This window comes from Tribolium madens, unplaced genomic scaffold, assembly GCF_015345945.1.
Source record: "Tribolium madens isolate multiple individuals breed KSU strain unplaced genomic scaffold, Tmad_KSU_1.1 Scaffold_97;HRSCAF=244;Tcas5.2_LG3a, whole genome shotgun sequence".
NCBI classification, from domain to species: domain Eukaryota; kingdom Metazoa; phylum Arthropoda; class Insecta; order Coleoptera; family Tenebrionidae; genus Tribolium; species Tribolium madens.
Window position 1 is genome coordinate 10,310,939 of NW_025401069.1, and position 26,822 is coordinate 10,337,760.

At 34.9% G+C, this 26,822-nt stretch overlaps 4 protein-coding genes across 4 annotated transcripts; 2 read left to right on the top strand and 2 right to left on the bottom strand.

Moving 5' to 3' along the window:
• The first annotated feature begins 1,179 nt into the window (after nucleotides 1–1,179).
• Nucleotides 1,180–9,340, top strand: LOC123014546 (palmitoyltransferase ZDHHC1). The gene is made up of 3 exons (XM_044413716.1): nucleotides 1,180–1,897; nucleotides 4,283–4,931; nucleotides 7,366–9,340. The coding sequence occupies exons 1-3, from the start codon at nucleotides 1,337–1,339 to the stop codon at nucleotides 7,794–7,796; spliced, it is 1,641 nt and encodes a 546-aa protein (XP_044269651.1). The 5' UTR covers nucleotides 1,180–1,336; the 3' UTR covers nucleotides 7,797–9,340.
• A 1,477-nt stretch (nucleotides 9,341–10,817) lies between these two features.
• Nucleotides 10,818–13,982, top strand: LOC123014224 (tRNA-dihydrouridine(16/17) synthase [NAD(P)(+)]-like). The gene is made up of 6 exons (XM_044413209.1): nucleotides 10,818–11,229; nucleotides 11,283–11,478; nucleotides 11,534–11,782; nucleotides 11,832–12,075; nucleotides 12,124–12,282; nucleotides 13,795–13,982. The coding sequence occupies exons 1-6, from the start codon at nucleotides 10,857–10,859 to the stop codon at nucleotides 13,954–13,956; spliced, it is 1,383 nt and encodes a 460-aa protein (XP_044269144.1). The 5' UTR covers nucleotides 10,818–10,856; the 3' UTR covers nucleotides 13,957–13,982.
• On the bottom strand, nucleotides 13,761–18,744 carry LOC123014223 (coiled-coil and C2 domain-containing protein 2A). Its single transcript, XM_044413208.1, has 10 exons — nucleotides 18,710–18,744; nucleotides 18,024–18,652; nucleotides 17,825–17,965; nucleotides 16,003–17,772; nucleotides 15,501–15,954; nucleotides 15,296–15,451; nucleotides 14,970–15,248; nucleotides 14,658–14,921; nucleotides 14,261–14,611; nucleotides 13,761–14,213 (listed from the first exon to the last, which is right to left on the bottom strand). The coding sequence occupies exons 1-10, from the start codon at nucleotides 18,722–18,724 to the stop codon at nucleotides 14,004–14,006; spliced, it is 4,269 nt and encodes a 1,422-aa protein (XP_044269143.1). The 5' UTR covers nucleotides 18,725–18,744; the 3' UTR covers nucleotides 13,761–14,003.
• Nucleotides 18,745–21,294: 2,550 nt separating this feature from the next.
• On the bottom strand, nucleotides 21,295–24,257 carry LOC123014619 (beta-alanine transporter). The gene is made up of 7 exons (XM_044413826.1): nucleotides 24,050–24,257; nucleotides 23,729–23,912; nucleotides 23,422–23,680; nucleotides 22,496–22,745; nucleotides 22,078–22,442; nucleotides 21,854–22,032; nucleotides 21,295–21,797 (listed from the first exon to the last, which is right to left on the bottom strand). Exons 1-7 carry the CDS (start codon nucleotides 24,247–24,249, stop codon nucleotides 21,588–21,590), a joined length of 1,647 nt encoding a protein of 548 aa, XP_044269761.1. The 5' UTR covers nucleotides 24,250–24,257; the 3' UTR covers nucleotides 21,295–21,587.
• Nucleotides 24,258–26,822: the final 2,565 nt, after the last annotated feature.

The window sequence follows — 26,822 nt, forward strand, 5'->3', positions numbered from 1 at the left end:
TTTTTGGCACGTCCAGTGCAGCCGGAAATGCTACCAAATTTAGTTTTTTAAATGGAACACCTATGTTTTTTTTGCTCGAAACAATAATAATTGAAATGAAAAATACGGTAAACCACTATTTAGTACATTTTACTTTTACATAATGCACTCGGAAAACAATTTAAATTTTTGAATTTTATTGCAAATTTTGCAACGTAGGCGGATTTTACTTGTTAAGGTATTTATGCAAAAAGCAATATGCTTGGATACCGTTTAATTGTTAGTTTGACAAAGCCTAATTTGTCAATAAATCTTATTGATATCTTTAATAATGGATGATTAATTACGACGAATTGGTAGATAAGCTTGAAGTGTTTTTAAGTGCAATAAAAATAGAGCGGAAGTTGAAAGAGAGTATAGAGAAAAATACTAAAGTTCATCCAAATCGTTGGAAATTTAGTCGAATTGAAAAACAACTGAGACAAATAGGTTCGCTTCTTAAAACTAAAAAACCTGTGGTTAAAGAACAAGAAAATAGAAATCTGAGTGTTCCGTTATCAGTCGAAGAAAATTGAAGAGTTTCCATAAGAGAACTCGCTCATCAACTGACAAATTAGATTTGATAAACCAAAGATAAAACTGTATCCAAGCATTTTTTTTTATTTGCACCTTTCTTTTAAAATTAAAAATCAGGCTACGCGACCAATTTCCTTATACCATTCTAAGATTTAAGATGTTTTTTGGTAGCATTGTGTTACGCAAAATGTAATAAATAGTGGTTTAGAGTATTTTTCATGTCAATTATTATTGTTTGAAGGAAAAAAAAAACATAGATGTTCCAATTGAAAAACTAAATTTGGTAGCATTTCCGGCAACACCGGATGCGCTAAAAAATTGATACATTTATTAAGAAAGCCAAGAATGAATATTATTACTTAAATATTTACTTTTTGAAAAAAAAGAAGTAAGTTTAGGTGTTATCAGCCGGAGCGACTTGGACCGAACATCCTGTATACCTAGCACAGTGGTCTAGAGCGAAACGTACTGTATTAATCTGTAGGTAAGTAAATTAATGTCAGTTTCCTTCCCGCATTTGTCATGGGCAGATATCCATGTGTGCGGGAAATGCACCAATGACCCGTAGAATGTAATTATTGCATCTAGTGTGAAACGTGTCACTTTGTTCTTGAATTAGTGTCCGCTAGTGCAGTGAGGCGACGTCACGACGGTGGTGGCGTCGAGGCGCATCCTGCGACGTCGCCGGTCGATAATCCGGCGTCCACTCTGGCAGTAGGCACGTGAGAGCGCGTTGAGTCAGAGTGTAGGTCGCCACCGAACCGCCGCGCCATGGAGAGCGATGCTGAACGCTGAGACGGTGCCACGGCTCCGTCGCCAGCACGGCTTCCAGTTGCCGTTGCACCCCCTGCAGGTTTCGGGCTGGCTGGTGGGGGCCGTCCTGTCGGCGGGCGGCTTCCTGGTGGTTGTGCCGGCGCTGCCCGCGCACGCGCAGCCCGCGTGTTTGGCGGCGCTCTCGGCGCTGCTCCTGCTGCATTTGGCGGCCCACCTCGCCGCCGCCCTCCTCGACCCCGCCGAGCCGGCGTTGCGGGCGCGCCGTCCTGAGCCCGTGCCCCAGCTGGACCGCGCCAAACACGCGCACGTCATCGAGGAGGGCCGTTGCCATTTGTGCACCATCCGCACCTCCGGCCCCAGGACAAAGCACTGCAGCGCGTGCAACAAGTGCGTCCAACACTTCGACCACCACTGCAAGTGGCTCAACCACTGTGTGGGCGGACGCAACTACGCGCCCTTTCTCATGTGTGTCTCAACGGCCGTCGCCGCCGCTGCCCTCGTGGCCATCCTCGCCATCGCCGAACTGGCGCTGCACCACTCACACTGGATCGACACCGACAAGTTGCAGGTACAACAAGGCATGATGCCACCGCCTTCTGATGCAGCTTCATGCATGTTCCGCACCGCCTTTTTCTTATCACCATACACGATGCACAAGTCGTTTGTTACTTTTATGAAAATAAATTTCAAAATATTCTTTTCCTGTTATTATTTATATTAGGTATACCCATCCACATAGTTCTTCCTAACCATGCTTTAAATATATATTTCTAAAAAAAAACATAAATCAAAATTTAAAAATAAGAGATTGTTCACAATATGCTTACTTATGATTACCAGATTCTAGAAAACTCAACCCAGCTTGCTATAAATGATTCTTACATTGAAATTCTAAAATAAGAGTGATTCTTTATCTTTTATTTTGAATGTTTTATTTCCTATTTCGTTTTATTTTCACTTCGTCTAAAGTGCTTATACTCGTAATCATATCATGTCAATTATTGTATATCTAAAAATTTACTTTAGATTTTTACGAGGACATTAAAATATACTAACAAATAATTCTGCATGTCTTTGTTGCAGTTGCACTACATGTTTGTGTAGATAAATTTATTATAAGATGCGACTAAAGTGGTTCAATATCCTTGCTGTAGAAAATTTAATTTTTCAACTTGTGGAAAAGCTGGCCGTTTTGTCGGAACAAATAAAAAAAGCAGGAAGTTAACTACTTTAAGCACTTAAAGTGTCAGAGAGTTATTGATAATAGAGAATTTAATACATATTTTCAACAGATAGGTACATCAATTTTTGGTTAATGTTTCGTACTTTTAACTTTATAAAAAAAGTATATTATTTTTTATACGTGCTTTATTACTAAGGCGAAATGTGAATACCAAAGTGCGAAGCACCGCGGTTAGCAATAAACTGAGGTACGATAAAGCAACGACCACCAATTTATTCACAATTATTCTTCTTAAGAATAGAAAGCCACTAAAAAATTTATAACATTTTAAAAAACATGATATATGACAATTCAGATTGGGAAGTGGTCATTTCCCAACCTGAACTGTCATGTTTCATATACCTATCAGATAAGGAAGTGACTTTTCTCAGTCAGAACTGTGATATTTCATACCAATTGCCAAATGAAGTTGAAATGTCATATTTTCCAACTTTTCACAAGCAAGGTAATTTGATAATTATTTTATGATTGTAAATAAATCTTTATTTAAACAGTAAAATTATTTTATTATAAATTAATTCTCCTACGTTATGCACCTAACATCTTATATCTCTATTATTTGCCAACGGATTCTAACGAAATTTACAATGTAGAGTATTTAATGAGTAGAGGTTAATATCCGCATTACTAAAACAACTCTTAAAATGTGATTTTAACTTTTAAAAATGCTAAATTACTTAAAATTTATATTAAATTGTCAATCGCTAATAAAAAATGCCATAAGCAAAAAACTGTCCTTGAAAGAGGTCCCGCTTACTAAGTGGGACCTGCGCTTACAAGAAAAAAGAATAAAATTGTGTAAAAAGTGGCTGAAGATGCAAAAACATGGGCGGCTATAAAAAAAGAACGATATTAGGTACCGAATTTCAATCATCCTAACTCTAACTTCAAAAAGTTAATAACGTAATTTAGGAACTGCATTTATTAGGTTAACCACTTCAGTACTACAGGTTTTCAGGATTGTATAAAATATTATTTGGGGACGTTTTAGAGTTAACTTTGATAAAAAAATTTCAAAAATTAGGTCAAAATTTTAACAACATAATCGACGTACTTTTGCTGATTGAAACGAGTGATTTTGTTAATTTTCTGTGTAGAGGTTTATTTTTTAGTACTTAACTTAATATAACATAATATAATAGTAGTTTCGCTTAATTTTAAACTGAGGAAATATGTATTAAAATTAAATTTTTTATCCTGAGATAATTTTATTAAGACTTATTAAATGTCCACCTTGTAGCTTGTCTCCATTTTAAATTTCATAAAAATCCGCTGGCAAATAACGGAGCTATTAGATCCAAAAGTCTTACGTGAGACACCGGTTTAGGAATTTTAATTTATTTTGTATTATAAAAGTGGTGGATGCAAAGGGATACTGATTTTTTATCAGAAGTAGAAGTATCATTTATGTAAGTAAAATGGCACCACAACTTAATTAAAAGAAAAAACGTCCAAAGTAATCTACAACTTAGAGTGGTTTACAAGAACAGGACAGACACGAAACACAAATACCTACAACAATACATTTTATGTTACTAGTAGATTTATCACTAAAACTTTAATGAAATTCCTCGTGCACTTATAACCTTTCCGCTTTTATTGCCGACTGTTCCTGCCCTTGTCCTCAATTCAGCTCACTTCAAGAAATCGAATTAATTTCGCTCTTTTTACTTCCGTCGCATGAAACTCAATTAAACTCCCTTCCCTTAGGGCCTCCTGACGGCGGAAAACTCGACAGCCGCTCCGCACACCTCTTCACTGCCCACGGGCGACGCCGCCTTCCTTGCCGTCGTCGCCGCACTGGGCATCCTCGCAGCTATTACAGCCGGTCTGCTCCTCCACCTCTGCTTCTTCCACATCTACATCTCATTTCTGGGCCTCACCACCTACGAGTACATTCGCCAGCAGAGGCAGACCCAGCCTACGCCGTCGCAAGGGCAGCAATCCGAAGAAGAGACCGGTTTTCGCTGTCCTACGCTGAGGCACCGGCCGGCCAATCTACACTGCGACGGCCGCACGCGCACCACGCTGGTCACGTGCACCGTCTTCGAGGAGGCGTTCTCCAACTGCGCGGAGCCGACGCCGACGCCGCCCTCCACGCCCCAGGACTGCCAGGTGTGTGTGGGAAACTCGGTGGCGCCGGAGATGCCACTACGCCAGCCGAAAAAACTCAGGACGAAGTGGAATTGCTGCTTAGCGGTGCCGGATAGTCCAGATAGTCCTAATGAGCCGCGGTGTTTGATGAACATTTGCAAGCACAAAATCAAGAATAAGGGAATACCTGCCATCGAGGGGCGGCCGCATAGGACGCACGGTCATTGGTCCAGTGCTAAGCTCAGAGTGCTTTTTAGGGTTTTAGGTAAGCGCCTATTATAACAAAGAAAAATACATACTGTGCTACACGTACCCAGCAAATTTTTTTTAAACATCATTAATAAGTGGAAAAAAATCCTCGGCCTTTCGTTGTAAGCGAGGCGCAAGGGGGCACCAAAAAGGTGCCGTTTTATGCTTTTTCGCGTATATTCACAAAATCGTGTTTGTTACGAAAAAATGGTTATGTACAAATTAACCTATATAAAATTTTCTAAAAGATAGTCTTCTCGGGTTTTTTGTACCTACCACAAACAATTTTTGAGGCACTCGCTATAGGGAAATCGCACTCTCTAAGAAAACTATTAGTTGTTATTAATAAATTAACGAAAGGATTGTTGTAAAAGTAGTACCTGTGCATTGTGATAGATTTTCGGATTCATTCAAAAATTTTAGGCAGTGATGTGATTGGTCCATTTGAGATCGGCTATTATAATAACGTGAGAAGCCAATCATTTAAACTTTAGATTTATTCAAAATTCAGATTTGCATTTATTCATTAAAATAACTGCAATTTTTAAGAAAATGTAATGTATGTTGTGTTATTGTGACAGAAAATTTGTACTTTACTTTTCGTTGTACTTGATTGCGAAATAGAAATAGACAAGGACATTTTTTTAACTCTGAACATTGCCAATGTTCAGTTTGAAAAAACACAGATCAATCTATGGCTGTCATTCAATGATAGTCTCAGTATCCTGCTATAATATTTAAGAGCAACAAAATAAAAAATTGCTTTATTTAAATGATGATGAAACAGCAGAGAATTTACGTGCAGATAATACATTAAGTACTCGTACCTCACGGTAAAAATTGATGTTATAGGAAAAATCTTTCTGAAAACAATAATTAAAAAAATGAGAACTTAAATTTTTGCTTCGCCTCATTTTTTTGCTTTTTTGTAAATGCTGCAAATACGAATAAAGATAGAAAAAAAAGATGTGAAGGACAAAGTTGTAGAGAATTAAATTTGCACCATAGCTTTATCTCCAACAGTTTATGTTTAAATGGTTTCTGGGATACGCCACCACCAGACGAAATGTTTTCATTACTAAAACATCTTTGACTGTCTGTAGAGCTGAAATCGTTGAAGATAGTGGTATGATGTCGCATACATCAGCGAATTTAATTCTATACAACTTGTTTTTTACACTTTATTTCTATCTTTAATCGTATATGCAGCGTTTTCAAAAATAAAGTCAAAAACATGAGGCGAAGCAAAAATTTGTTTGATGACGTTTCTGCCTGTAATTTTTTGTCTGTTTTGTCATCATTTTCATTTACAATTTTTTATTTCGTTGCTCTTATTAAATTATAGCTACGATACTGAGATTTTCATTGAATAACGGCAATGGATTGATCTGTATTTCTTTAACTAAACATAGGGCTATGTTCAGATTTAAAAAATGTCCCTGTATATTATACTTATTATGCACTTACAACATAAATTGGCAAAAAATACGGAAGTGAAAATTTTCTTTCAATTTGTCATCAAACATTTTTGTCATTAAATCCCATGGTCCGGAAGTATTTTATGAAAGGGGATTAAACTCTTAAAACTCCCGATTCGTTGCGCCACTGTAATTTACTATTACCCAAACGTGAAACAAAAAATCCATTTGTTATTTTTTTAAGTCGAGTAATGTATTATTCTTCAAGTATTGTGCATGATTCGAAAATTTTTGTGGCGTGTTGTAACAATTTGTAATTTCATGAATGGTAATAAATTAAAAAGCTCTTATACTCTATTAAAAGAATTGCCGTTAATAAAAATACCTCTAAAAGCATAATTAAACTGCATAAAAATTAATGAGTATAAAACCCACAGAGCCGCATTTATAAACGTACACTTATTCTTTTGAAACAGCAAAATAAATTAATTTAATCAGAAATTTGTTGTCTAGAAAAACTTATTAAAGCCTCATTGGAATTAAGACATGAAAAAATTAATACCTAATTATTGCCGTCTAAGTAATATGTGAATAAATTGAGGTAATTTACAAATCAGTTAAGTTTATTTTACGTAATTAGTAAGGTAATCAGGCCGATGTAAAAGCATAATAGGTAACTCATCTTATTTTGGTAGGAATCTATTCAATTCGTATTTTTTTCATATAGTGCATAAATGGGTATTTTATTATTGGTGTAATGGAAAATCTATGTATGAAAGAACACAACCGATCAAAGGCAAACACTAAAAATTTTCCATTTTTAACAAAGCACCTGTTTATCTAATTCACTAATTGTGTTTAACCTGCAAAGTTCTTTATAATACGTAATAAATCCTTATTGCTCGATTAAATATTGATCAGTTTAGGTGTCTCTTAGTACAATGTACTAAGTAAATATGTAAAAATATGTCCAATCCATAAATTCAGTGTAAATTCGTAATAATCTAGAACCTTCGATTTTGGCACCTGTAGGTAACTTGGGTCAAAACCGGCGTCGCAGCCAATCCCCTCACGTAGCTAGAAATAACCAAGTGGTGCCTGTATCAAATGAATCATCGAACACCCCCGAGACTGTCCAAACCGTCAACAACCTCGTGCCAGTGGCGTACCCGGAGGTGTCGCGACGGGCCAACGCGTTGTCCGCCTTGCCCAATCCGCCTCGACGACGTCTCGTCAGCGAGATGGAGTTGGCCAACGCGCTCACCCTCCTCCAGCAGCAGCAGCAGCGGTGCAACCGCCGCCCCCTGTCCCAGTACCGCCGCCGGAGACGTAGCGTGGTACACCGTCCCAAGACTCCGGCCCTCTCCCCCATCCGGGAGAGCGGTCTGTCCAATCCCGCGTCGCCGTCCCACCAGAACTGTACCGTGGCCGCCATCAGCGGCTCGTGCACGCGTCCATTTTAATGATAATGACCCGCCGCCAGTGTGCCCTTCATCAACATCGTGCCAAAGTAACGCTTCTCGATGGAAATTGTAGTGTTTTCCGCTCTTAGGAACAAACGGTTTACCGACACGACCTAGAAACATCAACCATAAACTGAAATCTGGAATGAGTGAGGACTTGCGACCTCTCACGCGATTAGGGGTTAAATGGCAAGTTACAATGATTAGAAAATTTAGTCTTATGAAAGCTTTTGATTATATTAAAGTACATAGGTACAACCATATTTGATTGAACTCGAGTTTTCAAAAAAATATTTGTCTACAAAATACCTACTATATGTCAAAGGGTGTAACATGCTAATGATTACGCAAACAAGTCGCTGGTTATTTATTAGATACGAATATACAAAAGAAATCGATATCTTTCAGGACGAATAATCATATCATAGGAACTTATTCACACAATAATCAATCATCAACATTTTTGGTAAAATTTGATGTTTGAGACTCTTTTTATAAATAGGCACGCACAAAGGAATCTCCGTCCCAACTTTTCGTTCGTATGGTAGGTATATGTTATCTAACTTATTTTTTATGTAGGTACCATTTTTATTTAAAACGATACTTTTTGAGGCATTTTTGCCTTGGTAATGGAGCATCTTCCACCTCAGTATATAATCTACTGTTATATTTTACCATTTTAGATTTACACATCAGGTGTTATAGAAACAATTAAAAGAAAAAAAGAGAAACCCAATCGTTTGAAAAAGATTTTTTCTATTTTGCGTCTGAAAGAAAGCTTATTTCGAACCAAAACCGATGCTTCAATGAGCCATTTCAACACGAATTTGGGTGCTGTAATAGACTAGTACAATTTACTTTCTAGAGGTTTGTAATGGTGATTTTCAGCAGCGTTTTGAACGATTTCGCTAATGCAGGTGTTGTGCATGAAATATTTACAGTATTCATTGTTAATTCGACAAAATTTTGAAAAATTGAAACTTGATACTTCGATATTTTCAAACTTTGTCACATTTATCACCAACCACCACCTTATTAAGGCAAAATTTCCTAAATTTACGTTTTTTTAAAAACGTAAATATACTACTTTAAGACACTTATTCTGGAAACTATTGAAAAAATATAAAAAATGCGTTGTATCTGTAAAAATATCGGATCGGATAATTGGTAAGATAATTATTTTTTAACCAGATTTTTCCCTTTTTTGTATTCAAAAGTTGATTAAATATTTTTATTATACTACATCCAAATTATAAAAATAGTCACACCTTGATCTGTCTATGATTATTTTTTTCGGTTATCTCTGCAACACTCTATACAAGCTAATTTAAAAAAGGCTGGAACCAACTCTCGATTGGTTTTTAGCATATATATATATGGTTTTTAGAACTATTTTCTTTATGCAGATAGATTAGTTCTTCAAAGATGTAAATTTGGTATTAATTACCTATTTTCAATAATTGATGAAGCTAATTTTGTATTTTATTAGTAGTAGAAGATTTTACCAAAAAATGTTCTCCCATCGCCATTGGTTTATTGTCATATCGTCGCTATAGTGTTTTTTTTTATATTTTTTTAACATAACGACATCTTTTTGGGTAATCAGTGAGTAAGAAATAAGATGCTATAGAAATATGTGAAATATAGAAAGAATTTTTCTTTTGTTTTATTTTTAAATGACATTTTGGATAATTACAGAAAGACCTAGAATAGATGTACTTATTACTTATAATCAAATTCGTTAAATTTAAAAAATACATAGGTAATACGTATAACAGTTTTTAACTGAATCGAATTATCATTCATATTTGTGGTGGAAGACCTCACTGTCCACCATTATTACGTTAACTAGATAACAATATAAAATTATAAGAAATCAGTAAAGTTGGTCAAGGCTACAATAAAGCAGTAAAGTAAAAGATTCTCTTTATTTGGATTTGCCAATTTTTGGATACCTATCTATAGGTCTATAAAAAATCTTAAATGTTTCGTCATTTTGTTAAGTCTAATAATCTGTGCGAGACGTTTGTTCATGTTTTCACAACGCTCTTGACCACTTGAAGAAATTTGATATTTCAATCGAATGGTGACTAAATCTAAATGTTGTATATTCTAATACGATAATAATAATAATAATAATTTTTTGATACTTAATTGATAATTGTCAAAGCAATAACAATTTACTGCAACTATGGAATAAAATCGAAAGCTTAGAAATAACTGCGAACAAAACCATCAATCTCCATCAGCTCTAATGTGGTATCGATGTTGATTTAGAACGCACCCCTGCAATAGGCAAACGTTTCTTTTTTAAATAATTTATTGTATTCATCTGTTATTAATTGAATAATTTATTATTAATGTTTATAAATGTGCTTCATCAATTTATTATTGTTAATAAATAATTATATTTGTAATTTATTTTTTTTATGACCCTCTATTAATATTCACCCAAATATGTTTGGCCTTTAGATTTTCTAATATCATTTAGAGCTAATTATTTATTATTAATATAAAAAATATCGATTATTTGACTAGTAATTTGAGTTAATAGAATACACATTGAGCCACAACTGCAAGTAACATGCTCGCTTTACCAAATAATCAATACCATATCGAAGAATTTAAATTTAGCTTAATTATTATTTGAATGGCATCGTTTTAATAATCTATGTAAAAATCTATGTAAAAATAACTCTTTTTTAGAGAAAATTTTTTACACTTTTACTACTACTAAGAACAATGACGCATTAACAATTTCTTTTAAAGTAACTGATAAAAAACAAACATAAAAATTATACACTGGAATGTGTAGATTTTATAAATTACCAAATTAAACAAAAATGATGCAACAACTCAATTATGAGAAAAATACTGCGAAATTGTGTCCAACCTTGCATATTTTCATGAAGCTGCTATAACCGTAAAATTGCACCAGCTTGTGCAAATCTGTATAAATTTTAAACTTTTCTTTCAAATCACGCGCTAGAAATTTGACAGTAGTCACGTTAACGTGACAGCTGTCAGCTTTAAGGTTATGAGCAACGTGTCTTTCAAAACATGGATTTTTGGAGAGACACTCTCGGTGCCCCAACGAAAATCGTAGCTCCCATGGTGGACGCCAGCGAATTACCCTGGCGACTTCTAAGTAGGAAATACGGGGCTCAATTGTGCTACACCCCCATGTTGCACAGCGCTATTTTCGCCAGAGATGCCAAATACCGCAATGAGGCCCTCGCCTCGTGTGAAAACGACAAGCCTTTAATCGTGCAGTTTTGTGGAAATGACCCCAAAGTGATGCTCGAAGCGGCTCTTCTAGCCCAGGACTATTGTTGTGCCATTGATATTAATTTAGGATGTCCACAAGCCATAGCGAAAAGGGGCCACTACGGCGCATTTTTACAAGACGAATGGCCTCTTTTGCACGAAATTGGTGGGTGTTTGAATGATTTATCTCGAGAAAAAGCCGAACTGGTGTTGTTTTAGTAAGTTTGTTGAGTCAAAAACTCAAAGTACCAGTGACTTGCAAGGTTCGGAGATTCGAAAGTGTGGAAAAAACGGTGGATTATGCGAAAATGCTAGTATCAGCAGGGTGTAAAATGTTGACAGTGCATGGTAGGACACGGGAGCAAAAAGGTCCCTTGACGGGGCTTGCAGACTGGAGTTATGTTAAGGCAGTTAGGTAATTGACTTAATGTCAAGGAAAATTATGAAATTGTTTGTTATATGAATTTTAGGGAAGCTGTTGATATTCCTGTTATCTCCAATGGGAACATCCAGTGTATGGAAGATGTAAATAGATGCCTTGAAGAAACGGGGGCTGTTGGAGTAATGACAGCGGAGGGAAACTTGTATAATCCAGCATTATTTATGCATCAAAATCCACCTGTATGGGAGCCAGCTTTAGAATATTTGAACCTTGTAGACAAATACCCTTGCCCAATGTCCTACATTAGGGGACATTTATTTAAACTGTTCCATCATTTGTGAGAACACCAAAATTTATTGTTTTATAACACTAAAATAAAATTTCAGACTATCAATTCCTAAAAATAACGACTTGAGGATACAACTAGGAGCCGCAAACACAATGGACGAATTCAAAAGAATCGTCAATGTGATTAAAGAAATGTATGACCCTTTCCATCTGGGGGCCAAATTGTGGCAAGACACCACTAAGCCTAACACTGAAAATATAACACTTCCACCGTGGTTGTGTCAACCCTATGTTAGAGTTTGCCCCGAGGAGCATCTGAAAAAAGTTGAAGAAAACTCAAATGTACTTAAGTATATTTGTATTGAATATCAATCAAATTGTTAATTCCAGAAACAAGAAACTAAACGACAGTATGAAGATAGCGAGGGGAATCAAATTAGTAGAAAAAAGATGAAAAAACTGAGGCGTATTAGTAGAAGGCCACACAAACCCGATTCTGTTCCATTAGAGCGGAATTTAGTCAAATGCGCTAATTGCGTTAATCCTCTGGTAATTATTTTTTTCTATTTTACATTCGTATGTGCGTTAGCAGCCTAGTGTATTTTATGTTTTTATGTTGGTCACAATTTGAAGTAAATTCCCGATTTTTTTCGGTGACGAATATGAAAAAATCTTGAGAATTCGTTTATAGATTACGCAAAACGACAAATGTCGAGTATAATTTTCCATGAATAACACTGCTTCGTGTCACCAGTGTTACCAAAAAAATTAAATTCACCAAATCCGAGTTGAAACAGTCAAATTTATACCTATTTTCACCAGATTACAGGATTACGATTTAAATCTTTTCAATACAGTTGAAAGTTTACGTTTTTTTTACATAAACTGAGTGGCAACACAGAGTTAGGTAAAAATAATATAAAACATATATTCTTTTTTTTAACAGTTTAGTGATTTTTGACTCGGTATGGCACAATCGTGTAAAAAAACGTTAAAAATATTAGCTTTAGAAAAAGGCAAAAACAACATTATTTTCAGTCTAATTCTGTGTTTTTTTGGCTTGTTTTTAACAAAATTTTGCGAAATAATTGCATTTCTAGTTGAGAACGTGCTAAAATACTGGAAAAATGCTAAAATAATACATTTTTTGGCTTAATTTGTTGATTGTTTTTGTACTAAAATCTGGAGATTTTAGTACAAAAACGTGCGTAGTAGCAATTTCGGCTATTTTTGTGTTAATTTTCTTCAAAGATCAGTTAAATCCAGTGAAATAAACAAAATATTAAATTCATGTTATTTTTGTGACTTTTGGGCGCATTTGGATAACATTTTGCAAATCAAATAAACGTCTGGTTCAAAAACGAAGAAGTCCTGCGAAACAAGCTAAAAAATAATACCAATTTCGATTTGATTTTGTAATTTTTTAGCCTGTTTAAACGAAATTTGTCGAAATTTTTTTGTTTGTTTCTCAAAAACGTGCTTAAACACTTGAAAATGGCAGAAATAATACCGTTTTTGGCCTACTTTTTTGAATACTTAGCTCGTTTCTAGCGAAGTTTTGCGAAATAATTGTGTGTCAAGCTGAAAAATGTACCTTCTAAAGCATTCGAAAAAGGCAAAAGTAAATTGTCATTTTCGATTAGTAAAATCTTGTAGAAACAAATACAACTCTTTTAATTAATTTGGTGGTTTTTAAATTTTTTGAGAAAAGTTAACGAAAAAAAATGCAAAAATAGTATTATTTACTTTAGACCCAATTTACTATTTCAATAATTGAAAAATGAGTGTATTAATTTTTTGTTGTAGCCGTAGAGTTTTTTCCAAAAAATCACTAGGCGTAGAAGTTTGACAAAAGTTTTTATCAAATTACCAGACTAGCATGAAAATCATGAAATCCTGCAAAATTTTTTAGATTAAAAATTTTTTAATAGAGAAAATAGTAAATATAAAAGATTCAAGTAATCGTTTATTTCTCTACTCGCCGCTGCTCAGCTCGTAATTCAGTCTTGCTTGAATGGATGTCTTCTGAAACTCGCATTTTAACATACTATTTTGTTTCAGGGTTCAAAATGTGTGTATCAGTTATGCAAGAAATGTTGCAAGAACAAATGTTATTTAGAAAATCTAGACTGTGCTGGGCACAGAATTTTAGTAAAAACAAGGCGGGAAACAGCGAAATTTTACGCACGGAAAAGCAACACAACTATTGACGTTTTAACATAATAAAAATAACAAATTTATTCTTTTAATTCCATGTTTTGATTCCTATTTTATTCCGCAATCTTCTCATCGGCTTTTTTGTTTTTAATCGCAGCTAGAGCTATCCAAGCCGTCAAAACCTGATTTGGATAAGCCCTCAGATACACAGCACATGCGAACTGAACATTGGCATCTTCCTCCAAATGCAAGCCAAACATTTTGACACGTTTTACAATAGTTGTAGAGTTGGTGAACGGTAAATTAAAAATCTGACCTCTCATCTGTAATCAAAGGAAATGACATCTCTATATGACTCACTAAAACTTACCTCAAAACCAGCACAACTCTCCTTAATTTTCTCCAAAGCATCAGAATTACTTTTGCCATACATTTCGGCTTGTTCGAAAGACCCTAAAACGCTTTTAAAAGTGTTGGAAACATCATGATTCCAAAACGTTCGATCAAGTTGCCTCAACTTAGCAAAGCGCTTCCGGATTTTCCTGTCAAGGATAATTTCCAATTCCTCTGTATTTATTTGAGGCAAATACGTAATTTTCCCATGAATTGAATTAGTCGGGGCTGATATTTGAGCGGTAAATAAGGGTAACCAATCCGAACGTCGCGTTAAATCAAATCTCATCACTGTCACATCATCATTTCTTTGAATGTTGGCCCATATCTGAAATTTTTCAATACTGTGCGTGCTAGTGATTTATTTTTCTTACGTTGTGCTCATTAACGAGACAATAAACGCGCTGAAGAGGACAAAAAGCATCAGTCAAGTAGATTTTATTGCCTGAAACCGGGTCATAGACATAAAAATTTGCAACCCGATTATTGTCATATTCTTTCACGAGGACATAGGCAGTAGAACCGTAAGGAATTCCAAAACCTAGAAGAAGCCAAACTTCCAGTTTTAACGCGAGGAGATAGCAAGCCAATGCTACAGCGTGGTCGATGACTGAACCAGTCATGTAGTGCAAAAATCGCTGAAAATTTTAAATGACCTTTTGCATTACTAAGAAACAAATAATTACATCAACTGAAAGCCAAATGTTTTTGTAAAACTGGTTGCAATCGGTGAAGGGAATCAAGGAGACAAATCGGGCACACTGTTCAGGAGTTACATCAAACCCTTCCACATTTATTTGGGGAGGTTCCAGAGGCTTGATGTAGCGAATGATGCAAGAAGTTGTCGCATTCGCATCAATGGCCAAAACTGAAAATTTCCGGTTTGGAAAACTGAAATTGTAATCGGCGTTCCATTTCAAAATGTAGTCCTCAATGTAAGGAACATCGGCACAAGGAAGCTCATCCTGTAACAATAAATTAGAAAACTACAATTTAAGAGAAGAGACTCAACTATTGCAGGATTAAGTTTAGGGACGTTAGGTTCCATAGTCAGATGAAGATTCAAGAAAGTTTGTTGATTATTTTGGGAGTTATTTCTCATAGGTTTGCTGTTGCTTTGATATCCGAGTAATATGTGCGGGATTTTGACCTTAAACATACCCTGTATCTATAACACAAATTTGAAAACGATTCAAAAACAGAAATTGTTGACCTACACCACTCGAGCAAATGGCCGATAATGGAATTTCCACACACCCTAGCCATGTGCGACTTTTCTGGCCTGCAAATTTCATCAAAACTGTTTCACTCTCATCGAAAATATTCAAAATGACACTGCCGCTAAGCGAGTTTGGATTTAAATAATCTAAATGAGATGGTTCCAGTGGCAAAATCAACTTCTCGTTCCAGTTAGGGTGAGCCCCCTGACTTGTAGCTGTTCGCACAGTGGTATTATTATATTGAATCTCAATAAAAGCCATAGTTTCACTGGTGTTTCGTAGAGGGATGTTTAAACCAGAAATTACGTGAACCTTAATTTTGACTTGACTCTGCAAATTATAATCGTTTGATTTTGATTCTTGAATTGTTTGTAAGGGGAACAATGGCGGTTTTAAGGGCCGCCATTGAAACCAACTAAGGAAATTAGCAACCAATCCCTTGATAAGTTTTCTAAAATACACAATAAGTATTCTGATTTGTAAGAAAGCGTTTGTTTACTCCAACTGAGGCATGAATTTCTCGTCTACCACGTCTTCAAAAGTGAGATTATTTTCCGAATTCTTGCACTTTTGAAACACTCTAATGTGGATTTGTTTTAACAACTTTCGCCCTTTGCTTCTTTTTGCTTCAATTTCGTCGTCATCGTCTTCATCTTCCTCAACCAAATTTTCTTGTTCCATGGCCACTCTTCTATTGTAATCGGCTAAAATATCGAGGGGAATCTCTTTGATCCTGTTTGGGACTGTCATTCGATCAAATTCTGGCTCATTCTGGTTTCGCAATTGCAAAATTTTGAGTCTTAGATTATCTTCGATTAGTTTGGGGTCGCAAAATTGCCATTCTTGCCCACTCAAGCGGAAGTAATTTTTATTAGATGCAGAAACAATTTCGTCGCCACAATCTAAGGAATATTCGTACAAAATCGAGTTTCTTGGATCCTGAGGGTCAGGTTTGCGCTGCTGCATCCACTGGACCAGCTTTTCCGAATCGATTGTTCCATTCTTGTCTATTATTTCACCCAAAATTTTTGCGCTATTATCTGGACTGTTATCATTTGCTATTGAAACATCCCAAGACATGGAATATGTCAAACAACCCGAAGTGGTCAGTTCAGAATCGCCCAAATTTTCGATTTTAACCCCGCTTCCCACACCCTCATGTTTGTAATGAACGATTTCGCTTTTCTCAAAGTTGGCTACTTTTTTATCGATTTTTGAAACATTCCGAGTCGGTATTTTAATCTCTAGTTCTCCGAGGGTTCTCTTAATGAGCGACTTTGGTTGCTCGATTATTTCAATTGTGAGGAATTTGGGAATGTTGGTTAGTTGAATTGAAATTGTTTCGTTGAAGTTGCAAATAAAATCGTCTTGGAGGGCAACCCATCTTGTTTTACACACTTCCATTTTGTTACAAACTATTTTTAAAGCGATTTTGGTGGTGGCTGTAGCAACTCTTCGCGACACTTCTTTCGAATTTTCCACCTGTTTGGTTACTTCGTTTTCGTTTGTTAGGATGAAATGTAGGATTGGTTCACCAGGAGGTCTAAAACTTTCCTTGAAACGTTTACGCAACTCTTGTCGGATGTCGTTTTCATTTTGCCTTTTCCGACGAGGTTTTTCCCGATTTATTTCAAGACAATCTTCGTAAAATTCTTCGAAGGTTTGATCAAAATTTTCTTTGTCAGTCTCGTAATTGACATTCTCCTTCTTTATTATTAATTTTAAAGACGTGTTTGAATAGTTATTATTTTCTCTCATATTTTTAATTGCTTTCCATGTTTTCAAAATTTCTTTTGTACGGTTTCTCTCCTTTCTTCCCTCTTCAAAAACTTGTTCTTGTAGTGTTCTTATATCTCGCTTGTAAGCTTCCATTTTGTCATCTTCTCTATCTGACTGTTCTCCCGATTGACTTGAACTTTCTTCCAAACGTTTCAAAACACGTCTCAGGCCTTCTAATCGCCCGCTAAGTCTCATAAACTCATTTTTTGCCACACTGTCCTCATACTCGTAATACAACTTTTTGAGTTTTTGGCAAAGCACGTGTTCTAAACTGAACAAAGGGTGATGAGTAAATTTCAAACATAAAATTTGTAGTTGGAGCAAATTCTCACTAATAACTACAATTTCTTCACATTCGTTATTTTCACGTGTTGCAGGTAAGTAAGTGGCAACTTCTTTCACCGAAAGGTGCTTCAAACGTGGACGGTAAGAGTTTTTTTGACAAGGATTTTCGAGAATATTTAGCTTTCCATCACAGTTGAACCATTTTCTTTTATTTAAAAATAATAAATTTAGGAATAAATCTTTGAATGGCTACTCACTTGTCGTCACATGAAAGTCGCTGTTCTAAAAGATATAAATGCTGATTGGATATTTTGGGACTCGGAGGAGTATAGAAGCCTTCATCTTCTAAAAATCTGGGTTCTTCAGTCTCGATTTTATCAATGATGTCAACAGGTTTTCTAAAATTATTTAGATATTCCTTTTACATATTTTTTTAAATGTATCTCAGTTACTTACACTCGAGGCTTGAAAAATAAAGCTTCTTCTGAATTTCTTACAAGTGTTTTTATTTGTTTAGGTAGTGAAAAAACTAATTCGGGTCCTTCATCAGTTAAATTGTCAGTTGATTGAAAATTATCTTCACTTTCTTTCTCTTCAACTTCTTGACATTTTTCACTAGAAAAAAACTCGAAATTGTGTCTATTTTCTGGAGTTTGTCCCAGTTTCAAACGTTCTCTCATTAATTCGAGCTCGGCGTCTATATCGTGACTTTCCCTTTTCACTCTTTCCAAGCGAATGTTTTCCGCAGCTTCCTTGAATACGTTTGCCTTCTTTGTAGATTTCCCAACTTTTTCTTTAACATTTTTGAACCTTTCGTTAATTTTTTCCCTGTATGATTTACCAGGGGTTGAAACTGAGACAGGTTTCGGTTTGATGAAGACATCGTCAGATAACTCGGATGTGTCTTGACTATCAGAAGTCAAAACTTTGGCTCTTGAGGGCGTTTTGATAGTGAACATTTCGAAAACATCTTTCTTCAAAGGATTGGAAAAAGGCGATTGGTCCACAGGGGAAATTACCTTGTTTCGTTTTTTAGATGCGCTAGGTACTGATTTTATAGGGGAATTGAATTCGCTGATATCATCCTAAGGTTATAAATAAATAATGCTGAAAAAAATATATTAGCGATTTTTTTAAATTACCTGCGAAATTGACATTGTTGTGACTGCAAGTAACGCAAACGATTCTTGTTTGTATTTTCGGTATCCTAGTTACTACATAATAACAACTTGTTGCTTCGATCAATAACGTAAAATTTCAAAGAAATATTAAATTAAAAGTCAGCGAAGTGAAGAATTAAAGTGAGATTTTACAAGTTATTATAATAAAATCAAGCACTTAAATTACAATTAGCGCAAAATAGAATTGGTAAAGTCCATTATTGACTTTTAATGTTAAAATTTGAAAAAATGTATACAAGAAATTGATAGATACTAAACTAGTGCATCGCCTGAAATTATTTTCAACTATACAGATTACAGAGTGTGCCAAAAATAAGTTACAATACAAACTCATGTTTTTTAAAATGAAATGCCATATGTTTTTTGGCATATTTGGATGTAACTTTTCATTATGATGTTTTTAAGCTAAATTTTTATGTTGATTTTGCTTCGTTTTTGAAGGCAACTAGAAAAAAAAAAATTACAACTTTAGAGAAAAAAGTACAAGCTTTAAGACTTTCAAAATGTTTTTGTGCGTTGCATTTGTACAAATAAAAACATAATAAAGTTTGTTAAAAGTTAAATAACTTTAACAATTTAAATGGAACGTCCTATTTTCTGTTTCTGCAGCTAGAAGATTATAATGATTGTAATTTTAAAATATGAAAGAGATAACTGGCCACTTTCCTTTCTGAAATTAGAGTGGAAAAACTTACTTTCTGTTAGGGTCGTAAAAAAAAAATTATTACAGTTGTGGGATATCGCAAATAAATTCGGGGTTGCCTATAAAATGAGAAATATTTTGTGTTGCCTAAACAGGTTTATTTGGGTATTGCAAGTTGCCTATCACAAAATTACACAAATTATTGTTAAATAATTGAATAAACATTTATTCGATTTAATTAATGTAAGAATTACTTATTGTAAAAGTTGTAAGCATTGTGATTGGGCAGTTTAAAGTCGGCCATTATAAAAATGTAAAAAACCAATCACTTAAGATTTTTGGATTCATTCAAAAATTTAATACAAAGACGTGATTGGTCCGTTATTTTAATGTGAAACCAATGGAGAAACCAATCACTTTGAACTTTAGATTAATTGAAAAAAGAACCGAAATTGGTTAATTGGGATTTACATTTATTCATTAAAGGTAACTCCAATTTTTATTTTTATGAATTATGAAAATACTATTATGTGTGAGCCCTTTATGCGCTTTGCGCCAATGTTGTGACGGAGAATTTGCACCTTAACCTGCCTACGTTTTGTTCTAGGTATTTAATTGGGATTTAAAACGTTAAACTTTAAAATAGCAATAGGGATGTTCAAGATGTATAAAGTAAGAAGGTTGCCTCGTAACTTTTCACCACTACTGGAGTTTTCGTTCAAATGCAAGATGCAACACAATAATAATAACACAAATCTGAAATCTGACATAAGGTTAGATTTCAGACAATTCAAAATCAAAATTGACGACAAAAAGAAGACTTTAAAACTTGAAAGATACTTTGTTTTCGCTGCAAATGAAAATCTCAAAAAATTGCACTCTTAGGTGTGTTGGTCCTTACATCGAGATAAATCAGGACATATAATGTGAAACAAGACAAGACAATAAAAACCTAAACATGTCCTGGCTAAATCAGGACGTTCGTTGATGGTCTTCTTGATCTGGCAGTCTGCGCTTCTTGCGGCTTTTCTTATTATTCTAGGCAATCATAAATTAATTAATTAAATTAATTCAAAGATTAATAATTATGAAAATGAAACAACACCACATCGTGTCCGTCCGTACGTGAACCTCAACGGTTACCGTTTCCGTTAATGTGTAAACTGTTTATTTAATATTACTGAGAAAAAAACTTTTTCTTTAAACTAAAGTGAGTTATTAATATGTAACCTTTAGATTTTTTTTGGATGAAACTATTATCAACATTTAGGTATATTCGTGTCTCAATTTTAATATACTTTACTTTAGGTATTTCTTATTGGATCCTCTTGGTATGGAAACGATGAACAAAAACACGATTAAACCCGTCACACCAAACTTTTATTTCAAACACTGTGAGTGAGTGTTCAAACACACTTGAAATAAAAGTTTGGTGTGACGGGTTTAATCGTGTTTTTGTTCTTTACTTTAGGTATTTTAATCCACTCCAATAAAGAAAACTGTATTTTTTCAGTATTTTCAAATTTTATGTATTTAGAGAAAAAATCTGTTCTGAGTGAGTTTGTTGAGAAAACCGTTGTCGTGTATGGTTATATCAAATTATATTTAAATCACATTTATATTTACATTTACATAAAAGATAGTCTTTTATTTGTAATTACGTATCAAATAGAATGAAATCTCGCACATGGTGTAAGTTGTAAGTTAAGTTTTAATTTATTGCCAGGAGTCATATGTTGAGTAGATTACAGAGATTAAGAAACTCATAAAACCGCTTTACTTAATCGAAAGTGTTATAATAATGTCACAAGTTGCGCAAATGATTTTGCGTATTTTTTTCTGTTATTTTATTATCTTAATTCTTTACTTTGTATCTTTGGTTCTGTTGTGTTTTCCGGGAAATAGTTTTAGACAAAATTACTACAAAACTTCTTGTTTCAATGTTTATTTTTACTTGTTGGTCAAAATAGGTACTTATGTTAATTTTTTATGTAATGTGAGTGCACAATAAAAATTGCATATAGTGTAAGAAATCCATTACAGATTCGTTCTACATACACACAGTATCGGCGTAATTACGATCTAATTGAAAGGAGGGTCTACCATTTACCGGTGGCTACAAAGACCGTGAAATTGTATCGAAAGAGGCAATGCACTCAATTTCACGTGCATGTGATTTACACAGATCGATCATGATTAAAAACGACTTTCGTGCATGGCGCGTATCTTTGAGTCTAGTTGCGGAGGAGTGCAGCATGCAAAACAATCGAGTCCGGCTTTCTCAGCATCTTGCAGAGTCTGCGGAAGATGCTGATTTAAGGTTTCCGGCAATAACAAGGAACAGGCACCACCCATCACTAACATCGTACCCATAATTATCAATGGGAGAGTCAGCATATCAGATCCCTTGAACAAAATAGACAGCTTGTCGAACCCATAAACCCATAAACTCAAAGACTTACCAGATAGTTAACCATCGGAATAAACACCGGACCCAACATTCCCATCATTGAACTCACGCTCATACCCAAACCTCGAACCACAGTTGGGTACAATTCCGAAGCCATCAATGGCAAAACCACAAACGAAGACGATATTCCCATTTTGCCAATGCAGTAAAGACCAAGTGTTATTACAGAATCTAAAAAGTTTTAAGTTTTTGCCCACTGTGAGGAGTTTGAATCACCATTTTGCACTAAGAAAGTTGCAAGACAAGCAGAACCTCCAACAACCATACTGACACAAAGCGACCATCGACGACCCCATTTCTCCATTGCTGGCCAAAGAAAAAGATATGTTGGTAGTTCCACCGCACCAGCAAGGAAAAAATTCAAAAATTCATCACCACCGAGAGCCGGGGCATAATAGGACAAACCTACATAAACACTAGTATTTGTAAACCAAATAAATGTCACAATTATAGTCTTCCAACGAAGGTTTGGTGACTGAAACAAGTGTCTAATTCCATAGTCAATTTGAACAACATTTTGATTCATATCTTGTGTTGTTAGACTCAAAATAAAATTTTCCGGTAATTTTTTTCCATTGATTCTACAAAGAAACAACACATTATTTTCTTAAGTGACAAAATACAGAAATCTTACTTTCCCATTTGAAGGAGAATTTTTTCAGCCTCTTTTATCCTCCCTTGTGCAAGGAGCCATCTTGGACTTTCTGGTAAGAGCCACCAGTGAAGGAAAAGGGTGAGAAAGGGTAAAGTTGTAGCCAGAGCTAGCATTCGCCACTCTCTGATAACCCACACAATTATAGCTAAACTAACTAATGCCAAGGAATAAGCTATATTAATCAAAATTGTGACTAGGGTACGATGTCGAGGACCCACAAGTTCAATTGCTGAAAGCAGAACAATTTTTAGCCAAAATATAGCAATTTGTTCTATTTCCAATAGATTTGACTCAATTTTAAGACAAAAATCAACATAAATCAATGTATTTCAACAAAATAAATGCTTAGCTTTTTGTTTTCCTAATTTTCTGCCAAAATAAAGTAGCTTGTGCTATTTCCTATAAATTTGGATTTTAAGCGAGAAATCAACCTAAATCAATATAGTTCAACAAAATAATTGCTTAGATCCTAATTTTCGGCCAAAATAAAGCAACTTGAGCACTGTAATTTATGACTCAATCGCTAATTATCCAGTTTCAACACATTTCCAGTATATTATTACACAAAATTGTAAATTTTATTTTGATTTCCTTATTCGTAAAAAGGCTATTTAAAAGAAATTAAGTTTTAATCATCTTATTTATGGGCCAAAGTGGCTTTTAAAAACTATGTGAAAATTCTTAGTGCAAGACATCTCTATTTTTTGGTTAAAAAGAAGACAAAACACGAATTATGGATGTTATTGTTGTGAAAAATTACTTTTAGTAATATTAAAAATTTGTGGATTTTAAAAACCCTTTTCGTTCATTGTATTCCTATTAAAATATTTACAAAAAAGAGTGTCTTTATTTCTGCACCAGGTTCAATGGTTGAATCACTGTTATGGTAAGCTTTACTTGCATACCTAGGACATAAGGGGTACCCAATATTGCCGGCACCGTGAAGCCAACTCCAAAGCGGAAAATGGCCCAAGTGGCAAAATTATTTGCAAAGGCGGTCGCTATGCCAAAGACGCATTGTATGAAGAGATAAATAAAGAAAGCAGGTTTTCGGCCGATACCATCTTGGACGTAACCAAAAAAATAATTGCCGAGAAGGCCACCAAGGCCTAAAAGAACTAAAGCCAGAGTGGCTGAAAGGTCTTTATCGCAAACTAAATCCCACTGAAAAATTTTTCCGTGTTGAAGTCATTTTTAGGAGAGGCAACCTACCTCCGTAATAATAGTATTCTCATGACCTTCTTTATCATAAACCCATCCATGTTCGCATGGAACCGTCCTCACGTTGGTATAATTCACCGACTCGTAAAACTCCAAAGAATTTGTGTAATTCAAATCATACATTGTACACTGACTGAATCTTGTTTGTCCATCTAACAGAACTACAGTTGGTATACTAAAATTATTCGGTGTTAAAAGATCTTATCGCGCTATTGTTTACATGATTAATTATGGTAAAGTACCAAGACGCTTATTATATCGAAAACTCAATAACCTCAGCCCACCCGGAAGGTGTGGTTTCACAAAATCTACCTTATATTCCGGACTAATCTTGCATCGTATTCTTCCAACTCTTTGATTCTACACCAATGGTCAGGTGTTGCCGCCATAAAAAGTTGATTATAAGCGTGAAACCCGCAAGGGAAAACTCCGGGAAGTAAAATAAACCACAAAACTAATTTTTGATAACGTCCAAATTCGCCGACTTGGGGCAAAACGTCATCGAGGTCCATGCTTGTGCAAATCGGACTCTTCTGCGACTAAGACTAATTGGACTAGTCCTGATTCATAATGTAATAAAGTGAATTAATTAATTGGCTGCATTTACAGACCCATCGGTATTTAGGACGAAATGAGGATGTAAATTTTAATTAAATTGAGGAATTGCGGTAATTACCGTAAGTAAAGAGGCGACCGGTGAAAAATCTATTAATTCGTACTTAAATGCTAATAAATTGTAATTACGATTCAAATCCGTAATCGGAAGGTGATTCTAAGTTAATTCTTAGGTGAGTCTTGACTGGGGCAAAAATTATAATTTAATCAAATTTCCGCTCTATAATAACTTCTTAGTTAAAAGATAATGTCTAATCTCAGCTCTATAATTGCGTTCGTTTGTGTCTTTATCACTCCATTCGTTACGCTCAATAAACCAAATTCTTCAACTTTGACTTCAATTATTTTCTCGAAAAAATTCCTATTTCCCCGGCTCGATTCGCAACGGCTCACATCTTGCAGAATATGAAAATGACACTTTTCGTTTCGCTTGTCGGAAACATTTTACCATCAACAAGTGTTAGAAAAAGTCGAATGAAAGTGATTTACGAGATTGGAGGAATTATTGAGTTGCACGTAAACGTTTTACGTGGGTGGACGTAAATGCGTGTTTAATGTAGGATGATTTACGTTATTTCGCGCAAAGTTCACGGTGTCATTACGAAAACGTGAGTGTATGATGAAGACTTACGTGGATAAGACTTGCAAATAAGCGGTGGGTAATTTTGTCTAGCATTTTCAGAGGGAAAGTTGAGTTGCAAGAAAAAGGATAAACTAGAAAAATGTCTCAATAGTTTCAATTTAAAATACTTAAAACAAAATAGTACGTAGTGGGTTCCTGAATTAAAAAAATACTTTAAAATAATTTTCCTTTCAGTTTCTTGATCTAGATGGTATTTCTATTATTATTCCAATAGTAAAGTGGTTATTAACCACCTGTTTTTACTTTTTTTCTAATTATTGTTAGATGAGTACCTAAATCTAAATCTGTACACTGCTTCCACATATTTTCTTTAGAGGAAGCTATTTTTTAGTTAAATTATATACTTTTTAAATATTTACAGTGAGTAAGCTACAAATTTCAATTAATTGTTTTCTTTCATTCATTCCTTCCTGCTGGTCGACATTATTCTAAAACTGTTTAAACCGTTAATGTTGGAGTAAAAAACAGCTGTAAAATTTACTAAAAGCATTTTAGTCATAACAGTTTTTGCATCAGTGTTTTACGACTTTAACTAGATCTTTCTTATTCTAGCATAAGTTCTTGCACCAATTTACTGCAAACACTCTAAATGGTCATCAGAGATGTTACTTATTTACTTCACGCCGTTATGTTGCTCTAATTATCTTTCACTAGAAATCTGTAGTGAGGAAATGATTTTTAAAGCACTATATTAGTGCAAATCTATGAAAAAAATTACATTTTTTGAATTACAGAATTACAGATTTTATCCATGTTTTAATAATTTAGTAGTAAAAGTTGCGGATGTGGTTATTCCAACTTTGATTTAATCTTATTACTAAAAGTGAAAAATATCAGTGAATGGCATTAGCAGTGAAAACTGAAAAAGTGATTATATCTGAGAAATAATTGTAAGTAGAATAAATTACACTAGTCGTCCGCATATATCATCATTATTCAGTATACTCAAGCCATGCAAAATTAATTACGAACGTCATATAAGTTGCTCCGGAGTCCTGCTGCCAATTATCAGTTGTTAAATATCAATCTTTGCGGTCTTTTTGTTAACGCAATGAAGTACCGCCTATATTTACTGGTTAGTCAGAGCAGACAATGCCCTTATAAATCGCAAACAATCATGAGAGGAGCAATTTAGTATTCTTTTCGAGACAAAGTGCTGTCCTCCGGGGGCCGGTAAGGTGCATAGAACCGAGTTCTCACAGGTTAGGGAGGCGTGGAAGTGCACGCCGCACTTGACCCACGTAATTAGAGCCCCTGCTCGTCCGAGGTCACTCGTGATTCACATGTCTGTGGTCATTTGGTGAGGGCGCACCTCCGGGCTTTGCCACCCCCGATATTTGGTTTAATCGGTAATCACTGTTTTCGACAGGTTTGGTTGCCGGAGGGACGCGCTTTATTGACCGGAGCGGAGGCGATTGGAGAGTTATCTCCTCAATAGTTACAACTATTTGTATTCATGTTGGAACTGAAACTACGAGCAAGTGTACCAACAAATTGTCACTAAAAATTTCGCTTTCTAGAAGACTACGAAATAGTGGTTTTATTGAACATAACATCATATAGATTTTTGTTGTTTACTTATTGCCAAAGAAGAGTATGTATAGAACGTTTCAAAATCAATACTTTTCTGGAACCACTCTAGAGTCCAAATTTTCATCAGAAATAATATCCGAAACAATAATATTTTTATGACATTTGTTATTGTGTTTCACCTACGACTTTTGGGCTTAATAACTCATTTTTTTCCCAACTGATTCTAACAAAATTTAAAATGTAGAGTATTTAGTAGAATCGAGCTTTCTGTTTACTTCCTGGAAATAATAAACA

Bases quoted from the DNA above. Each gene is read 5' to 3' on its own strand.
- LOC123014619 (XM_044413826.1), bottom strand. From the start codon at position 24,249: ATGGACCTCGATGACGTTTTGCCCCAAGTCGGCGAATTTGGACGTTAT. The intron at 23,681-23,728 runs GTAGGTTGCCTC...AAAATTTTTCAG, and splicing joins AGAATACTATTATTACGGAG to TGGGATTTAGTTTGCGATAA. The intron at 22,746-23,421 runs GTATGCAAGTAA...TTCTGCTTTCAG, and splicing joins GGGTACCCCTTATGTCCTAG to CAATTGAACTTGTGGGTCCT.
- LOC123014223 (XM_044413208.1), bottom strand. The intron at 17,966-18,023 runs GTAAGTAACTGA...AAATAATTTTAG, and splicing joins TTATTTTTCAAGCCTCGAGT to AAAACCTGTTGACATCATTG. The intron at 17,773-17,824 runs GTGAGTAGCCAT...TTTAAATAAAAG, and splicing joins CGACTTTCATGTGACGACAA to AAAATGGTTCAACTGTGATG.
- LOC123014224 (XM_044413209.1), top strand. From the start codon at position 10,857: ATGGATTTTTGGAGAGACACTCTCGGTGCCCCAACGAAAATCGTAGCT. The intron at 11,230-11,282 runs GTGGGTGTTTGA...GTGTTGTTTTAG, and splicing joins GCCTCTTTTGCACGAAATTG to TAAGTTTGTTGAGTCAAAAA. The intron at 12,283-13,794 runs GTAATTATTTTT...ATTTTGTTTCAG, and splicing joins CTAATTGCGTTAATCCTCTG to GGTTCAAAATGTGTGTATCA.
- LOC123014546 (XM_044413716.1), top strand. From the start codon at position 1,337: ATGCTGAACGCTGAGACGGTGCCACGGCTCCGTCGCCAGCACGGCTTC. The intron at 1,898-4,282 runs GTACAACAAGGC...CCCTTCCCTTAG, and splicing joins TCGACACCGACAAGTTGCAG to GGCCTCCTGACGGCGGAAAA. The intron at 4,932-7,365 runs GTAAGCGCCTAT...TGGCACCTGTAG, and splicing joins AGTGCTTTTTAGGGTTTTAG to GTAACTTGGGTCAAAACCGG.